Source organism: Pyrgilauda ruficollis, unplaced genomic scaffold (genome assembly GCF_017590135.1).
Source record: "Pyrgilauda ruficollis isolate IOZ18807 unplaced genomic scaffold, ASM1759013v1 scaffold8, whole genome shotgun sequence".
Lineage (NCBI taxonomy): Eukaryota > Metazoa > Chordata > Aves > Passeriformes > Passeridae > Pyrgilauda > Pyrgilauda ruficollis.
In genome coordinates this window covers 7,569,217-7,588,771 of record NW_024529932.1, presented here as the reverse complement: position 1 = coordinate 7,588,771, position 19,555 = coordinate 7,569,217, and the positions used below count along the sequence as shown (strand labels likewise).

Genomic DNA, 19,555 nt, shown 5'->3' with positions numbered 1-19,555 from the left:
TATTTCAGGGGATTTGGTGGCTTTTTCAACATATTTTTTCCTTCTTTCTTTACAGTACCGTCTGTTCTTTGTATCGTCGAGATCAAGAAGTTTGTAAAGTAATCCTAAATAATTTGCTCCCTATAGCAGCAGGGTTGGCCCAGTTCAAAGAACCTGCTGAAGAGGCAGGAAATGCCAAAGGACAGTTTTTGACAGTTGTTGGAGCCTTCTGGTATGTTACTTAATGCAAGAGTCTGTTGTACATAAAATTTTTGATTTTTAGTTTTTATCTTTGCTAACAGTAAGAAGACTGTAGTGCTGTTGTGTCTTGCTTGGATGTTTTTTGGGGGTTTTTTTTGCCTTGTTTTTGTGTACTGTGGAATCTTTAACTTCTCAGATTTTGTGTGTCATTCTGTATTTGTAGCAAAAAATTAATCCTTAAGGTAGTACCAGAATAATAAACACTACCACTGCTATATATAAACAAAGACTGATTCTATGCTGAATTGCATCAGTAATTATGCCAAGAGCTGAATTTCAGCAACCCAAAAAGAATATTGTCTGCAATTACCAATAAAAATGTCAAATCCTCCCAAACATGCCCATGGAGCACAAAAGAGTCAACTGTGAGCAGCAGAAACTAACTTGCTAGACTGTTTCTCAAAATTGTGGACAACTTTTTCTGTTAATTGAGTATTCCTTGTTTCAGGCATTTATCTCAAGGAGGGAAATGCACGGCATCAGTAAGAGTGGCCCTTTTAAACTGCATGAAAACTCTGCTTGAGGTAACCCCAGATTTTCTGACATTCATTAGCATACTAAATACTTATTTAAGATGTACTTAAAAACAGTGTCTAGATATCTTTTGCATATTGCAGTGTATCTTCTGTACATTTTGAATCACAATATTAATTTTCTTCAGGTCGATCCTCATTGCAAGTGGGCAATCCTTAATGTGAAAAATGAAGATCTCCCTGTGAGTGATGCTTTCCCACATTTCCTTGCAGACAGTCACCATCAAGTTCGCATTCTTGCTGCAAAGTCAATTACCAGGTGATAATGTAGATATTTTTTCTGTTTGTAACAATAATGCTTAATTTCACTTAACTGGATGTCACTTCTGCTACTGCATAGCTGCTCTTTTCGATACTTCCGGAACTGCAATTTTGTCAGAATATAAAAGCCTATCACATTTTGTTGAAGTGTTCCAACTTTGCATTTCAATTATTCTGTGATGTGAGAGATCGATATATGTAGAGAAACTGCTCCATAAGAAAATAAAGAAAAATCTAAGAATATAAAAGCCTATCAAATTTTGTTGAAGTGTTCCAACTTTGCATTTAAATTATAAGGCAATTAAGACAAAAATAATTACATTCAGAAAATCAGAATCTTATTGGTATACACAATATACAGTAATTTTCTAGTGTTATGCTAATAATTATTGTTCTTTTTTTTTTTTAAAGTTTGTTTCAAGATGTGAAACAGAGAGATTCTTCTGGAATGTCAAGACCTCTTCCCCTGAAGCTCCAGCAAAAGGCTTTTGAGAATGCATACCTCAGAGTTCAGGAAGGAATGAGCAATCTGGTACCAGCATCTAGTCATTAGTTTTGCCTAGTTTTGATATTTTGAATAAAATTACCTTTAACGTGATGATGTTTAGTTTTCAGAAAATATTAATTATTCTGGACTTCTGGTAATCTGGGCTCATGAAACAAAGTGATAGTCAGGAAATTCCTTTCATATCCAGTCACTCACTGTTTTGCCCACATTAGAAGTTTGTAAATTTGTAAACTATATGTTTCAGACTGGTCTTCTTTATCATACTGTTTGTTGTTGGCATGTTCAGTGCTGTAACACTTAGGAATCGTAGGAAAATGTAACCTCAGTGATCTAGAAAACATAAATAATGAATAAGGAACAGTGTAAATTAAATAATGTGTTTACAAAGTATTAAAGCAGATTTGTAAATTTCAGAAAGATCATGTTTCCAGTGGTATTAGAGCAGTGGTTTTCAAAACTGAGATTTGCTTCAAAATTTGAGCTATTCAGAAGAAGCTTGAAGTGAAGGAAAAGTAACGCTTCAGTGCAGTTACTGGAAATACAATGGTGTGATGTAGTACTGTGGAATTTCTTAATTTTTCTTTTAGCGTCTTTCACTTTTCCTCCTTCCTTGCTACCGTGTTAAGTCATCCACTTAATTTACATTTTCCCTTTTTTTCTGTCATGCTGTTACCTCCCTGCATGTCATCTCTCTTCCCTTTGTCTGCTGTGGCCTTGGTGCGCCTCCTCTCTCTCTGTACTGTCACCTCCAGCTCTTTGTCATCATCTGATTTCTGTGTTGCTTTGAGTCCTTGTTCTGTCCTCTCAGCTTGGTGGTGTCTGTTAGCTTTTGCCCTTTCACTGCAGTTTCTTGTAACTTTTGTTTAACTCATCACTTGTCAACACAATGTCTTAATAGGGGGAGAACTGCATTTAAATAGCAAGGCAGTTCTTCCCTATATGCCTCAAGGAGTTAAAAAAGGAGACTTGACTTGTACAGCAGTATTTATGTTAGTGCCCTTAATTTTAAATTATTTATGCTGATTTATTAACTAGGAAATTGCTTTGACAGAATATATGCTCAAGGTCTTCATAATTTCTTATTGTAGGTCAGGGGCGATGCAAGTCCTGAAGATGTTTTGGACAAACAGAGTAATGGAAAAGCAGTTTTGCTGATGCTTATAACCATGGTTCTGTGCTGCAGCCCAGTCTGTGAAAAGCAAGCTCTGTTTGCTATTTGCCAGTCTGTGAAAGAGAATGGATTAGAGCCTCACCTGGTGAAAAAGGCAAGTCTGATATTTCATTTGATATTTAGGTTATAAATTAAGGTTAGGTTAAGATTGGAAGACTACAAGATGTTTTGCTCAGTATTGAAATTTGTTAAGTATTGTAAAGGTATAACTAATGTGGTACTTACATAGGTGAATTAATTTGTCTTTATATTTAATGTCTTACACAGAAATAATGAAATCGTGAAAGGCAATTGTAATGCTAAATCTTTTATGCTCAAAGCCCAGATCTGAAATACAAGTAGACTTTTATGCGTTGAATATTGCATATCTCATTTTAAAAAATCATTCTACCCAGAGGAAGCAAGTTTTTTATGTGGAAAATATGTAAAATTAATGCATTGTATTGGAAGATGGTGTGTGACTTGTGGAATTCTATTTTGAAGTTCACAAGGACGTACTGAAATGATTGCTGTTCATACTTCAGCCTTTCATGCCAGTAATTTTTTAAGTGTCTGTGTTCCTTTTATCCTTTCTTTCTGTTCACTGCTTCATGGTTTTGCACACAGTCTGTACCCTGCAAAATGGGTACTGGCCATCCTTTCTTAACTCATATGGGTTAGTTGTAGTTCCTGGATTGCATTCTTGTGAGATATGGCAGTACAAATAGTAAAATGGCTTATGCTAAAGAGGGGCTGAGTTACACAAATATTTATTAAAAGGCTGAAGGGCGCACCTGGAGGTGTAATATTGTTGGTTTGCCATAATACCATGTATTCTCTATGCTATTTTTGCATTATTAATTCATTTCAGGTTTTGAAAAAAGTGTCTGACATTTTTGGCTATAAAAGTATAGAAGACTTCATGACATCACATTTAGACTATTTGGTGATGGAGTGGCTGAAAATAAATGACACTGGATATAGCCTGTCTGCTTTTCCATATGTTCTTCTGAACTATACTAGCCTTGAGGAGTTCTACAGGTGAGTTTGCTATATGATGAAAGTATTATTTAGATTTTATGTACAATTATGATGCAGGGTCTCAAATTGCTAAATGCAGTAATGCATCAGCATTTTGTTGTAAGGTGATGTATTGAGAACTTTTGAAATGTATTCCGAACATCATGTATATTATATTTATGCAGGTAAGATTTTATTTTTTTGTGTGTGTATAGCAGTAGCTAAACTGATTGGAAGTTTAGTTATACGGTAGAGGAATGGTATTTACTATGTCATGCTCAAAGTTTTTTTAAAAAGTAATTTAAGGACATTTTGGAAATGTATTTACTACGTGTAGGTCTTGTTACAAAGTTTTGGTTCCACACCTGGTGATTAGAAGTCAGTTTGAAGATGTGAAATCACTTGCCAACAAGATTGAGAAGGACTGGAGACAAGTTCTGGCAGACTGCTTTCCAAAGTTACTTGTCAATATCCTCCCGTACTTTGCCTGTCAAAGCCATGAAAACAGTGAAGTAGCAGAGCAAAGAGAAATGGCTTCTAAAGTCTATGACATGCTTAAGGATGAAAACTGCTTAGGAAAACAGGTATCCATTTAAAATGTGTAAATTGAGTTCTATGGTGTTTAACAGACCAGAAAGAAAAATTTCTATAATATGTAAATAGTTCAAATTTATAGGTGTAAAAGTAATATTTTATTAAATTCAAACTAGACAAATTTTTATCCCAAGGATTTCAAGGAACTGTTCAGTAGAAACTTTCAGGCAGAAAGTTGACTGAAGCATAATTTTTTTTTTCATAGTGCAATAATATTTTTTTTACCATTCATTGTACAACCCTGAGTTTCTCTGTAGTATATCTCCCATTTTCCTCTTAAAATATTTTGTTAGCGCTTTATGATGAGTCGTCTTCTCCAGAGGCAGACCCTATGTTCAGAAGTAGTAGTAAAGTGAAACTTTTTTTTATATATATTGTAGGAAAGCAGATTGTTCTACCTGTCACTGCCACAGAGAAGCTTAACCAGGCTTAATTTATGAATTAATTGTATGTAATTTATGAATGAATTGTATGTCATACAATTCATTCATAAATCAAGCCTGGTTAAGCTTCTCTATGATGGAACAAGTAGAGAATGTAGACAAGAAGTAGGCTTTCTCAGAAGCCAAAGAAATAATTCTGGCTGAAATACCTTTTTCTAATTAAAATGCTATTTTTCTTCTTGTAGCAAATGGACAATTTATTTCATAGTAACTTGCCAGAGATTGTGGTTGAACTGTTGATGACTTTACATGAACCAGCTGGTGCCGCAGTCGAAGAAGGGTCTCATCTAAGTAAATACATAAGGTGTGTACTTGCAGATTTTCTAAATGCTGAGTGTGTTTGTGTAACATTGTGCATTAAAATGTGCTCTTCAGGCATAAGAAGAGGTAAGCCTGAAGCTGAGAGGGTTTATTGTTACTAGTAATGATTTATCATAGTCATACCTTCTCAGGTAGTTGCTCCCCAAGGTCAGGAGGAGAAGCTCTGTAATACTGCAGCTAATGGAAGGAATGAACAGCGGGACAGGGGGTGCTGTTGTGTGGTGTTGAGCTGGGCTGTTGTGGCACTGCCAGCTGAGATAAGTTCAAACCTAGATGGACTGCCCTCTGTAAAATTGGTCAGGTTCTAGTCTAAAATGATTTAATGATTTTTAATAACTTGAAGTCACAGAGAGGGAAAGTGAACTGTTTCTTAGTGGTCCTTGCAGTGGCAGCTCCTGTCTTTGGTGAGGAGATTGGTTAAGCAATGCCAAATAAGCAAATTCCTAATTTATAGAAATAGCCTAATGGCATAAATATCTTCATGTTTATAACCTTTTCAGTCTTTGTTGTTGTCCTAAAATATCCCTATTTGCACAATAATTCTCCAGATTTTTATGTTCAGATACAAACTTTTTGGAAAAACATTGCATTTTGTAAATCTTGAAGAAGATACCTTTATTGTAAAAACAGTAAGTTGAAAGAATCCAAAGCATTTCTCAGAAAATCTACCAAAAGTTAAATGGCTGAGAATTTAAGAACTCTTCAAAGAATTTTTTTTGCAGTGAGTTTATTAACAAACTGTGGTGTCTGCTTGTAAACAAAGCTCTTTTTAAGAAGGAAATGACAAGAATAAGAGTGATGAAACTTAGTTTATGTGCCTTTATCACTACCAAGATGCATTTCTTTTCTTTTTGAGGTCCCAGAAAATTTTGGTACTCTGTTTCTCCTCAACCAAATTGTTCCCACAATTACAAAATGCAGAAGATTTATCCATTAATTGTAACTAGATTTTTGTGCTAAGTACCTTAGATGAGACAAATGGGGGGGGTTTAACCAATATGATCTTTCAAAAATATGTGAAAGAATGCTAAGAAAGTACAGTTTTGAAAGCTACCATAGAGGAACAACAAGCAGCTGCAAAATAAGATGCCCGTCACTTTTCTGGATGCTTTTGATGCTTCGTACTGAAAGCAGATATTTTCTAGGAATTAATGTGTTTATTCATTAAGACTTACTGTATTAAGTACAAGTGGTTTGACTTTTGAGAAGAAAAATATAAATCTCTTTTTTATTCATTTAGAGAACTGGATCCTGCTCCTAATCCTCCTCATTTTCCATCTTATGTGATTAAGGCAACCTTGGACTATATTAGCAACTGTCATAAAAGCAAATTAAAAAGTATTGTAGCAGTTCTTTCTAAAAGCCCTGTAAGTATGATGATGTATGATGTAAGAAAATGATGAATATATTTCCTGTAGAATGCAAAATTTCTGTTATGGGTACCCTTTAGTTAGATTAGACGTTTTCATCATTACTATGTGAAGAAAATAAACAAGACCCTTTTCTATTAATTTGTTTGCCTTTTGATGTGGAAGATGTCCTAAATTCAGGGACAGAGTTATGTGCATTATATAATTATATTACTTCATTAATTATTATATTATGTATGTAATATGTCTCATATAAATTATGTAAATTTTATGTAAATTATGTAATTGTATGCATTATATAATACATATAAAGTAGAGTAGATTATTTTAAAGATTGAGGAAATCTCTGTGTACCAGACACAGTTCAGAACGTGGCGTATTTGTCATGTGTTTGAAGAATGTTCTAAAATAATTATACTTGGTCAGTCTTAACTAAATACAGCCTACAATTAAAATGTAAAATTTACTTACTTTTACTGACAGTGTGAAATATTATACTTGGGGATATTTTTTGATACTTGATTTTCATTTGTTAAAGACTGATATGAAGACATAGGAAATTATACAGCCTTGCAATAAATCATAAATATTTTACTGTGTTCTAAGTTTCTTCCTTAGATATGTATCTGTTTGAAGTTACGCTGTTTCATTGCATATGTTGTCAACAACTTCCATTGCCTACTTATGCATAATCTAAAAATAGGAAAAAAACTTTCCTGAACCATGTTTTATCTAAATCTTTTGACTGTAAATGTTAATATTACCAGCCAATAGAGTAAGTTTTTTTAAATGTTAAACAACCTGCCTAGTGTTTTATAAGTTTACAGTTTTAACAGTTGCAAACTGTAGTGCTGTGTTCTGTGAAATAGTGCATCTTGCACACATGAACATTGTGTTTGAAAAAATACTGACGTTTTCGTGGTTTTTAATTGATGTTTCTCTGTTGATAGACATAGCCATTACTGTTTGGCTTTCTGAAAAATGTGCATAGCATATCTCATGTGGGGGAATAAGAAAGGAAAACGAAGAGGTATATGGCTTATAGTCCTGTTTGGAGAATTGGTTTCTTTTGTTTGTTTAAAGCAATAAAAATAATGAGGCTGTTTTGCCCATGTTAGGTTTTAAGTTTTAAAAGTTTTTTTCTAGATATCTTTATTGACATTATGAATAATTTTTTCTACTCATATTTTATTCATTTTTAGGATTCTTTCCAGAAAATCCTTCTAGCTCTTTGTAAGCATGCATCAGAAACAAAAAACCTGTATAAGAAACACAGAGTTCTTATAATTTATCACTTGTTTGTTGGTCTGTTACTCAAAGAGATCAAAAACAGTTTAGGAGGAGCCTGGGCTTTTGTCCTCAGAGATGTAATTTACACCCTGATTCACCACATTAACAGCAGGTAAACAAAATAATTATCTCTAGTTCTTCCTGTCTGTGCTCCCTTACTCCTGTAACCTTACATTCTGATACTGCTAGCAGATGTTCATTAATCTGTAAAATTAATTATAATTTGCTAAAATTAAAAATAAATTTGCTATTCTTTTATAATTTCAGAATTTAAACATAAAATTCTTACTAAAATATGGGATGTTTTGTGCTAGCCTTATATTCAGATGTTTGCTATATTGCAGGTTTTTTATCTGTAATAGGCTATCAAACTGTAGAAATAAGCAGTGTTAGGAGATTTTGATGACAGGGAACTTAAGTCATATGGGAGAAAAACTAAAAATGTGGAGTTAAGTGCAAAGTAAGCACATGTCAAATAAAATGTGCTTATTGAGTTAATAAGAATTAATTGATACTTACATTCTCACCCCTAAGTACCTATAGCAAAGTGAGAATTGTACATGTTATCTTAGCTTGCCTTCAGATTGGGAAAACTGGTCCTTCTTCAGGTTAAAATTTAAGTGGGATTCTTACCTTTTGCATAAGAAGATTACAGATACTTTCTTACTTGAGCTTTAACTTGAGATTTCCCAGACAGTTATTAGCCTACATGTGTCTGAGTTTATGTATAAATTGATTCCTTGGCTGGATTGAAGCATTTCATACCCTGAGATGTTGAAGAGATGTGTGGATTTTATAGTAAATGCCATTATTGTGGCATTATTATTCTTATGTTGAACACTCAACTGGGGCAGGGGCTGCTGATGCACTGGAGAGCAACATTTCCTTTCAGAGGGACCTCAGAATTCAGCTCAATAAAACCCTGAGAACCTGGTCTGAATTTGAAGCTGACACTACTTAAGGGAGGAAGCTGCACTGCATAATCTCCAGGTGTCCTTTATAACCTAATTTTTTTTAAACTAATGGTCATTTTAGATAGAGGAGGATTCAGAGAGCATGTTTTCCATTTTTTTCTGCTTCTGTCAAGATTGTCCTGACAAATAATAATCTAAAACCCTTCTGGGGATTTTATTTTCTTGTGTATATTTTTAATAAGATTTTATTCAATTTTCTAAAGTGATCAGTTAGATTCACTGTGTTTCAGTTTCTCTATGCCTCCTGAGCTAAGTCTTTAGAGCTGATTCATTGAGTTGATAAATTTGAAAGTTTAGAATTAATTTGTCCTGACTTTCTTTTCTTTTTCCCTTATTATCCCTTGATGTATAAAATGTTGATACTCAAGACAGTGCCAATTTGTATTTCTTTAATTCCACTTTGTTTCCTGTGACAGACCCATTGTAATCAGAGACATATCCATGCGCAGCTTCTCGCTCTGCTGTGATCTGCTGCATCATGTTTGCCACACAGCAGTTACGTGTTGCAGCGATGCTCTGGAGACCCACCTTCATGTTATTGTAGGAACCCTGATACCTCTTGCCATGGACCAGTCTCAGGTTCAGGAACAGGTAGTTTTATGATGCTGCTTATGCCTTACCTGTTAGTTTTCCAGTTCATGTTCACTGTTCTTAAGGCTTTATCTGTACTTGTGTTCACTTTTAATTCCTTTTTCCTATGCTTTGGACATTTATATAAAAACTATTATTTTGGATGTAACACTGTGTCTTTAATTTTTTTTAAATGCAACTTCACTTTTGGTTCTACTGTTTTGCCAAACAGCATCTCAAGCAGCTAAGCAACTCCTTAAACTCTGTCAATGATTTAATAGGAAATATGATGAAGACTTTTGGTACAAGGAGGTGTCTAAAGGACAAAGAGGAAATGTGTGCAGAGAATGGATTTCAGTAGTTCAGCTATTTATTTAATAAATTATCATTAAACGTAGCACATAGGCCTTAAAAGAGAAACACAGCAGTTTCTATTGTGTGACAAGCACTATTTCCCCTCTAGTGTTGCTTTTTATGTGCATTCTCCTGGGGGTGAAAATATAGAGGATTCAGAGACTTAAAATTAGTAGCTGTAGGTGAGAAGAGTGTGCCTGTTGCATTTCAGTCCTGATGTTGCCTTCTGGCTTAATCTGATTCCGCTGTACCGTAGGCATCTGCATGGCTGCACTGTAGCCCTGTGCTGTCCTCCTCCTGGTACTTCCAGTTCAGCTGGAGGGCTGTGCCAACCCAGCTGAAAATAACCTGGCAGTCTTGTTTCACATCTTTTTGATTGTGATCAGATTTACAGTATGTGTGTGTAAACAGTTGCACGTGCATGTCTGCAGAGGCCACGTGTCAGGGTATCCCTGGGCAGGAACAAAGCGGGGAGGACAGCAATTTCTCTGAACTGAATTGGAACGGATGTCAAATGTGAAACCTTCTTGTATCATACTCCTGCAGGGATGCCCACCCTCTAGTGATCACTTTTCAGTTTCTTCTTTTTTATTTTTTCTTCTAGCATTGAATGGAGGCTAGTTAATAATTTTCAGGTAAATACAAGTCTTCAAAAGAACCCTCATCATTTAGATTTAAAACACCTCCGAGGAATGGAGGCTAGTTAATAATTTTCAGGTAAATACAAGTCTTCAAATAAAACCCTCATAATTTAGATTTAAAACACCTCAGATGTGCTTGGATTTAATATCCAGTTGCATTGATTTTTCAGTAAAGCATAAACACAATGTTTTTCCAAAGAAAGTATGGTACCCCACTGACATTTAGTCAAGTTGTAGATATGTTGTTATACAAATTCTGCCAGAGTTCAGTGATTTGGGTAGTAAGGTATGATATATAGGCGTTTGTCTAAATTCCAAATTACCAGCACTTTAGTGAGAACAGGAAATTCCTAATAACTCCAGAAATGCTTGGGTGCAATGTGTTGTTAAATCATGGGGAATATCATAGAAATCATATTGGCCAGCATTTGAAATCATCTTTATCAAAAGACAAAACTTCAGGCTGGGATAGTAAAAGTTTTGATTTCTGTTTGAGAGGAGGAAGAGCAAAAATGCTCCACCATTCTAGAATGTATCTGTGATTTCCCCAAGCCTCTAATAATTTTACAGCTTTTAACAGTGTAAATAAATTATCTTACTAGTTTAATGAAACTTAGAGAAATGCAAACTTTATAACCTGAATAAGAAATATGGCTCAAAAATGTTTCTTTGTCTTTTTTGACTTTCTTTTACTTTTTATATTCAGGTCCTAGGCTTGTTGAAGTACCTGGTGATAGATAATAAGGATAATGAAAGTCTGTACCTAGCAATCAAGTGCTTAGATCCTTTTCCTGAATACCCTGCTTTTAAAGATTTGCGAGCAACTCAGCAGAAAATAAAATACAGTAAAGGACCATATTCTCTTTTGGAGGTAATTACATTTTAAAATACATCTCACAGCATAGTGGTTTTTGTAATGCAAACTTCCCACAGAAGAATAATTTTCTAACTAGTTTAAGTTTAAATGACACATGTGGATTCTTTTATTGCTGGTTTCAGTCATGGAGACACTCGTAGGTCTCCATTTTTACTTTGCATTCACATGGTGAACTTGCTTAGAGCCAATTCTTTACCTGAAGCCTTTATTTGTATGCTGTATGTGCTTAATACAGTGTTGTTTTGCAGGAAATTAATCACTTTCTCTCGGTTGGGGTTTGTGATTCACTGCCCTTGACACGGCTTGAAGGACTGTATGATTTACGCAAAAAGTTGGAACAGTATAAAGATCAGATGAAGGATCTCCTGAAAATTTTCGAGGGTACTGATGTCTGATTATGTGTTTTATTTCTTTCCCACCTAGTTTTAGGTGTTTAGTGATGTAGCCTATTCTAACTTGACATGGAATTTTTTTTGGTATGTTTAACAATGTAATCATAATTTGGCACACAGATTAGATTGACATGTATGATTCATGCAACATCAAAAGTATCTTTGGCAAAGCGAATTATAAATAAATAGATGAGATGTTACATGACAGAGAGGATAAAATACCCTTCAAGCATTTGGCATGGGTCATGTATGATTGTGAGTGACCAGGATAATGTAGAAGTGTATTGATTTGTGGTTGCTTAATGTGTTTTCTTCTATATGAATCTCTACTACTCTTTTAAATGAAATGAAGCTTCAATTTATTAAAGGCATGTTAGAAAGTAAAATTCAGAACAAATAGTAGGATTTAGTTTAGTTAAATTTTGACACGTGCCAAGATTGTGTTTCAGCCCTCAGTTCAGAAGCAGTTGCTTCCTAGTTTGGTTTTCAGATAATTGTGCCAGACCATTTCACTTTTCTCCTCTATGTCAAGTCTTCGTCAGCTTGTGTGCATGACAGGAAGATAAAAAGAGATGATGTGATTAATTGTAAACAAGTGCAAAGTAAAATTTGGGTAAGAATTGTAATGTTGTAAGGCCACGGTGCAAGTGCATTTTGGCCCCCACATCCCCACATTTACAATTTTACAAATAACTCTCTTTGAACAGAGTTAGTGAAAGGGCAGCAAACTTGTGTGGAACAACTTCCATCAGAGGAGAGCCTTGTGAGGCTGGAAAAGAGATTGAATAGGAATAGATAGAGCTGTATGAACTGGTGAATGGAATGATGAAGCATAGTAGGGAGTGCTTAACACTTTTATCGCAGTACAAGAGCAGATTAAATAATCTGGGAGCAGTTATACAAGAGAAACCATGTAATTTCTTCAAAATACATTCACCATGGCCCTTACTACTGCTTACTATGAAGATTAACAACATTACTGACATTAAAAGGAATTGGACATATTTTATAGAGATTATTAGGTGTGAAGATGTGCTCAGGCAAACCCTGAGAAGTATTTTCGCTTGCTTTGCTGGAGATGGGCTGGCAAGCTTAATGGGGCTTTTGCCTTATAATAAAATTCTGTTAAGCACTTACAAGTCTATTATTCTATGTATTAATTTTTCTAAAGATATCAAGTAAGCATAAAGTCTGATTCCAGGTTTGTACTCCAGTCAGTACTTTTTTTAAAAGTACTGCTTTCTTCGTTTTTTTTTTCTTCTTTACACTGACAAATCATCATATTTTTTCCTAGACCATTTTGTTTAGAATGTTTACTTTAAAAGAAGACCTCGGGCAGGGAGTAATTATGCAAGGAAGTACCTACCTTGAGAGTTTATAATTTGGCAAAGTTGGTTTGGCAACTGAAAGCTAATCAAATTCTTAAAAATTCCTGACAAAAAGCCTGATTTTGAGGTATTCCTTGGGTTCAGATTTAGAACAGAATGATGACATTAACTTAAGGGCTGTCAGTGGAGCCACATAGTATGCTTTCACTATTTCAAATAGCATTCTTACACCAACCTAAGCTAATATTTCATGTATTTAATTATCATTTTTGCATCAAAACACTGAAAATAATAGCATAGGTGCATTCTACTTTGGGGATTCTTTAGCTTATTCAAATGCACAGACATTTTTCCAGGCCATGATGAATAAGAAAATCAGTAATTTAGTTGGTGTATTGTTTAATACCATCTTGCTTCAGCATTAATAATGCATATTGGCATTTGTAGGTAAAAGACACTGAAGCAATGTTTTCTTCTAATAACTTCACATTACAAATTTACTGACATGCTTGGCATCTGTTTTTCTTTCTGAATTACAGAAAAGCCAGAAGATTCTGTAATAGTGAAATTGGTGGTGAGCTTACTGCAGCTGTCCAAGATGGCAGTTAACCACACAGGAGAAAAAGCAGTGCTGGGTAAGTTAATTAGACCCAGCAGTAAATGATGGCTGTCATTGCAAACACCAGACTGAAACTGTGGTTGATCTCAGTGTTACTTCCCACTGTGCTTTCCACTTCAATACACCTGCAGAGTATGAGGGAAAGAGCGGGGAAGTAGATTTTGGTTTTTTTCTAATGAACATTTAACATCTCTTGTTAAAAATTATTTTCAAGGTTACTTTTTTGTTTTATTTTTTTTCAGTTGTTATGTGTTTTGATAAAATACTTTGTCTGGAAATCAAATGAGGAACACATTGATATACATTTTATGTAAAACACAGATTAATTCTTACTGAGTTTGCAGTCTTCTGTTTGGGCTCACACAGACTTTTGTTTGTATTTACCATACTGTTTAGGGATTGAAAATGAGTAATTCTGACCTTTTCCATTTGCTGGTTTCTGGCAGTAGCAAACATAAAAGACATATCTGATACAAGCTGGAAAATCCAGAGACATAGGCGCTCCTAGAAAATTGAGTTAAAAAGCATAACTGTAATATTTATGAGTCTTAAGCTACAAAATTTGTTCACATGTAATTTTAATCATAAAACTCCTTAAGTGATTATTTATAAATGTTCGCTGCTTTTTACCCCATAACAGTCTCAGTTCTAAAAGTAGGATGAGACCTTGTTTTAGTGTGCCTAAGACTACAGAAAGACTATAAAATGACATGTATTTGCAGAGGCTGTTGGAAGTTGCTTGGGAGAAATAGGTCCCATGGATTTCTCCACCACTGCTCTTCAGCAGGCTGAAAATGCACTGGATTCTAGAGCAGCAGATTTACTTGAAGACAGAAAACTTCAGTGTGTCTTCATAATGTTAATTCAAATAAACACTGCTTTGACAGATAATTGGTGAGTATACTTATTTATATAGTTAACTCAAAAGCAAAATATGAGCTATTAAGTTGCACATTGTTCATATCACCTCAGAGTAACTCTCTGAAAGTGTTCTTAATAGTAGCCATGTGTTTCTCCAAGGCTCAGATTATTTACCCAGTCAATCTTAGATGTTTCCTAGAAATTCTGTAGTAGGATGCAAGCCCGAGAATCTCCTGTGTGCTGTAGAGGATAGCAGTGCTGTGGAGTAAATACTCAGGTTTTGTTATGTAAAAAAATATGCAATGGCACCATAGATGTTGGAATTATTTACTTTGTGTACTTACAAAGGTGATTTTGAAAATCAAATACCTGAATGAAATTAATGATAACAATGTTGTGTATGTTCTTTTTTCAGTATTGATGTTAGAGCTGCTGCTGTTTCCTGTTTGAAGAACATATTAGCCACCAAGTCTGGCAATGAATTTTGGGAAGTTTATAAAAGTAAAGCTGATCCCATGTTAATCTATCTGCAGCCGTTCAGAACATCCAGGAAAAAGGTACTTCTGATATACCTTATATGCATGGCATACATAGTAGAGAAAAAAGAAATATCTATCTTTTTTAAAAAATTAATTTGGAAAGATGTTTGAGGTAGGCTTTGATAAATGCCAGATTTGGCATCAATATAATTGCAAATCTGATTGCTTTTGTATGTCTGTTTCTCATTTCTGTTTTACCAGTTGCAGCTTTCCCTTCACATTGGAAATTACTATTTTGACATTAGAAAGCTGGGTGCTTTTATTTACACAGACACTTTTTGATTACCTAATGGACAATGTAATGCTTTTTCAGGATTTGAGTGTTATTTGATGCAAAAAATGGTGGAAGATAGGTCAGAAATAGTGCATAATTAAAAGTGCATAAATGAGACATTTCCTAATTTTCAATTATTTTTATTTGTAAATTAAATGTGATGCCTCATGTGACCTTGTTGATGTCACCAGTAAAATTTTATTTTTAATGCTTTCACATTTCCTTGGAAAACTTTACATTTATATGAACAAAATTGATATTGTTAATCAGCTGAAGGACTAGTAAAAGTTAATGTTTGAATTTGTTCATTGCAGTATGTTTTTTTTAAGTGCCATAGAATTTTTTTTTTATTTGCAATTTTGCATATTTTCCTTGTAGTTTCTTGAAGTGTCTGCTAATGATACAGAGGCTCCTTTAGAAAGATTGGATGACACAAACCTGTGGATTCCTCTGGGAGAAACTCATGAGACCTGGATCAAGCACCTAACTAGTTCAATACTGGACAGTGGAGGTGTGAAAAATGAAGTTCTCCAGTTGATGAAGCCACTGTGTGAGGTGAGCTAAATCATACATTTGTACATGTATGTGTGCTGTGATGCACAAAAAATGTGATTACTCATCTTGATAGCAAGTAGTAATTTCTGCTGTTAAATAATTCAGGGCCTTTGTGATTGTTTATTGCAGGTACTCATAGAATATATATTCTCAAAATACAGGATTTGAGAGATAATTGCAAACATAGGTAAACTTTATATGGCTGCTTTAAGTGAATTCCAGCATAGCCCTGTTGAGTGGTTTGTGTGTTCTTTCTCAAGCATTACATGTTTGTTTGGGTAATTGTGAGTTTAGTTGTAACCTGAGAAAGACAACCAAAAAGCATTTCTTTCTTAGCAGCTGTTGTGCATTATTATTTCTAGGTGAAAACAGACTTGTGTCAGACTTTGCTTCCATACCTGATTCATGATATCCTTCTTCATGACTCAGAAGAATCTTGGAGAAATCTTTTGTCACTTCATATCCAGAAGTTTTTTACAGCCTGTTGCAAATTTGCCTCATCTAGTAGATGTACTCCAAATTCTGATTCAGGTAATGCCATAATATTTTTGTTTCAGCTGAAAGAGAAATTCTGGTTGTGAAAAAACTATCTTCTGATATCAAATGAATGATGTGCACTTACAGGCAGGCAGAATTCAGCATTTTCTCCCCAGCTGATCTTTTTTGATGGAGATACCAATAATTTTGAAGCTATTCATTGGCAGCACCACAGAAGTATCTTCTAACTTGGTTTTTTATTCATAACTGGATGATGTTTAGTACTTGCTGAATTTAGATGTTATCCAATGTTAAGTACTGCAAGACTGAGTCATGGGCTGTCTTTTAAAATGACTGATGGGCAGGTAAATTCCTCTCTTACTCAAACAAAAGCAATAAAAAGCAGTTTTCATCTGAATTTTCCCTTTGGAGAAGACTACTTGCTTTGAGTACTGCCTAATATTGTTAATGGTCTTCCTATACATTCAGAAGATCTGTTCCATTCCAGCAAAATAAAAGGAAGTTGTAACCAAAATAACTGCACCGGAGTATGAGAAAGGCAGTAAGTTCATTTTAAAGAAAAGCACCATTTAAACAAATGGTTCATGTCCTTTCCAATTAGATTGTGGTTGAATTTAGTAGATATCTGTGTAAATGGAACATCTTTGTTGTTAGACACTGGGAATGGTAGATGCATTTTTTTTTCAGGAGCTGAAATAAATACAGTAATATCAGGTTAGGGTAGGTTTGTTTCTTGGTTTGGTTTGGTTTGGGGTTTTTTGTGTAGTAGCTACTGTGCTATATCTTCTAACTCCCTTGTCCAGTGACAGATCACTGAAAAAAAGAGTCTGTACAATGTCTTGCAGTCTCTTTACAGACAAGTCAGGCAAGCTTCAGGTTGCCAAAGGGGAACCCTTAATATTGCAGTTTTTACTAAGAGTGGTATAAATAACCCTAATGATACTAGGTGTATTTTAAAGTATTTTCTTGGATGCTCACTAGCCTGGACTGAAATACTGGAACAGTATTCTTTCACATTTTTCAATTCAGGTAACAAGCTCTTTCTGCAACTCACAAATTTATGCTCAGATGTACAGGATGACCCAAAATGTTCCAAGGAAAATATGAAGGGATTTTTCCAAGTTCTAGAAACTTGCAGTTAGTTCAACAATACCAGCGAGCAAATTATGGGGGTCCCTTCAATCACAGAACCAGAGTCACTTAGTTTGGAAAAGACCTCCTGTGGCTGAACACTTCATCTGTGGCTGAACACTTTCACATCAACTACACATTGCACTGAGTGCCCCATCCAGTCTTTCCTTAAACACCTCCAGGGACAGTGACTCCACCATGTCCCTGGGAAATCACTCCAATGTCTAATCAACCCTTCTGTGAAGAATTTCTTCCTAAAAGGAATTCTATGCAGGGAATCTTACTGAAGAAGGTGAAAAACTGCCCTGGTAATAAAAAAAAAATCCAAAACCATGAAGTAACATACAGTTCATTGTATGACAGATTGTTTACAGATGAACTGGAGGTGCAGTAGCCAACAGAGCAAAGATATGTTAATTCCAAAACTGGAGTGATAGAACGTCAGATTAGAAGCAAAAATTTTAATCATCTTCAAGGAGAAGATGTTATCCTGTTAAAACAATGAGAAAACTCTTCCTAGAAAATCTAGATAAATTTCATTCCAATCCATCAGGATTCAAATGGGATAAAACAAGCAGTTAGACATGGGAGAGTCAGATGCTTCTGAACACATTAATTTCTGTTTGTTGGAACACAAAAAATGCCCAGATACATTTTTAATGTGGCTTTTGCTTTCTTTAGAGGAAATTGCTGCTTCTGCACCTTATTGTAATGTAGTAGTAATCAAACCTTTGCTTGTATGCTCCATATTTCTTGCTTCTTGTAATTGGTAATTCAGAAATGACCAGAGTTATGAAGAAATTATTAACTCAATCACCAGAACACAACCTGTAGTCCTCTGATTTTTTTTTTTTAATCCAGAAGCAGCACATGGAAACATAGATTCTTTGAAAGTATGTGCCTGAATTTGGAAGGTATGGGGTTTTGTGTAGCCTACACACTCTAAAATATAAAATCTTCAGTAAAGTAATTTAATCAGAAGTGTTTCTGTGACTTTGGAATAACTTACATGGTGGAAGCCCAATGGCCAGAGGTCTTTTTGCGGTGATGTTAGTTCATCTCTGAATTCTGTAAGAAAAAATACAATCCATGAACTAATAATACAAAGATAATTTCATCAAATTGTGGTATAAATTGCTATAATCCCACTAACATCATGTAAGAAGAAAAAATATATTTTGTGACAAACTATTAATTTAATTTTGGAAATGCAGTTCAAGGAAGTTTTTAGTTATTTTCTTGACTGAAAATTAATTACTTTTTATTTTGTAAATGGAGGTGATATGACAAAAGTTCATTGTATTCTTTCCTTTGAAATATACATCCCAGATCAAGAAACGCATAATTTTAGAAGTTTGGATAAAGTATCTCGACGAGCCATGCTTGCTGTTGTTGATTACTTGAGAAGACAAAAGAGGTGAATCCAAGCTTTTTCAAAACATTGCCCTAATTTAATTGTGACTGTTCAAAGATCTGTTGGTGCTCTAGATTAAAGAAAAAGAACACGGTAAAGAACATGTTGGTTAAAAGAAAAGATATAGCAGTGACCTTGCATTTGTGACAGAAGTGGTATGGCTACCCTTAAAGGGTTCTTGCTATGCTGAAGGAGTTTTCTAAACCCTTTTACCTGATACACTTCTTGTAGTATGGGTTTTGCAGGGGCTAAGATAAAGTTAGCCTTCAGGAAGCTTTATAGTTAATACTGGATTTATTTTGTTTAATGCTAGATAAAAGGTCTTTTACAGCAGTATTAAAGTCTTTATTTTATCAGATCTGTTTCAGGTACAGTTTTTGACGACAGCTTCTGGCTAGATCTGAATTATCTGGAGGTTGCTATAGCAGCACAGTCTTGTGCTGCTCACTTCACAGCCTTGCTCTACGCAGAAATCTACGCAGACAAGATAAATAGGGACAAGCAGCAAGAAAGGTAGGAGGAGTGCTGTTTCCTGGCATTTCTGGTAAAATGAATCATATTTTGTGAGTCCCAGCAGTGTTTTGGTTTTAGTTATATGAAATACCAAGAAAGCTGTAAAAATATTTCATTGGTGTGTGTATATGGACACGGAAAATATTTCAAGTCCTTGAATGCAATCCAAGCCTCAAAACAGTGTCATGCTGACTTGTAATCAGAAACTTTTTTTAGTGCTTTTAGTTACATTACAGCCAGAAGTTAACCAAGGGGAGAAAGTAAACCCCAGAATGATGACTGTAA

The 19,555-nt window shown here is 34.8% G+C and overlaps 1 protein-coding gene across 1 annotated transcript in view; it reads left to right on the top strand.

Annotated features, from left to right (window-relative positions):
• ATM (ATM serine/threonine kinase) overlaps nt 1-19,555 on the top strand; it is a 56,719-nt gene that overhangs the window by 13,634 nt on the left and 23,530 nt on the right. The window contains exons 20-39 of the mRNA XM_041487390.1: nt 56-211; nt 689-764; nt 902-1,032; nt 1,446-1,566; nt 2,631-2,807; nt 3,564-3,733; nt 4,050-4,296; nt 4,935-5,053; nt 6,311-6,437; nt 7,643-7,842; nt 9,121-9,295; nt 10,976-11,140; nt 11,395-11,527; nt 13,406-13,501; nt 14,208-14,379; nt 14,762-14,903; nt 15,538-15,714; nt 16,077-16,245; nt 18,673-18,760; nt 19,115-19,270. Coding sequence (XP_041343324.1) covers nt 56-211; nt 689-764; nt 902-1,032; nt 1,446-1,566; nt 2,631-2,807; nt 3,564-3,733; nt 4,050-4,296; nt 4,935-5,053; nt 6,311-6,437; nt 7,643-7,842; nt 9,121-9,295; nt 10,976-11,140; nt 11,395-11,527; nt 13,406-13,501; nt 14,208-14,379; nt 14,762-14,903; nt 15,538-15,714; nt 16,077-16,245; nt 18,673-18,760; nt 19,115-19,270 — 2,997 coding nt within the window. The remainder of the gene's footprint in view (nt 1-55; nt 212-688; nt 765-901; nt 1,033-1,445; nt 1,567-2,630; nt 2,808-3,563; nt 3,734-4,049; nt 4,297-4,934; nt 5,054-6,310; nt 6,438-7,642; nt 7,843-9,120; nt 9,296-10,975; nt 11,141-11,394; nt 11,528-13,405; nt 13,502-14,207; nt 14,380-14,761; nt 14,904-15,537; nt 15,715-16,076; nt 16,246-18,672; nt 18,761-19,114; nt 19,271-19,555) is intronic.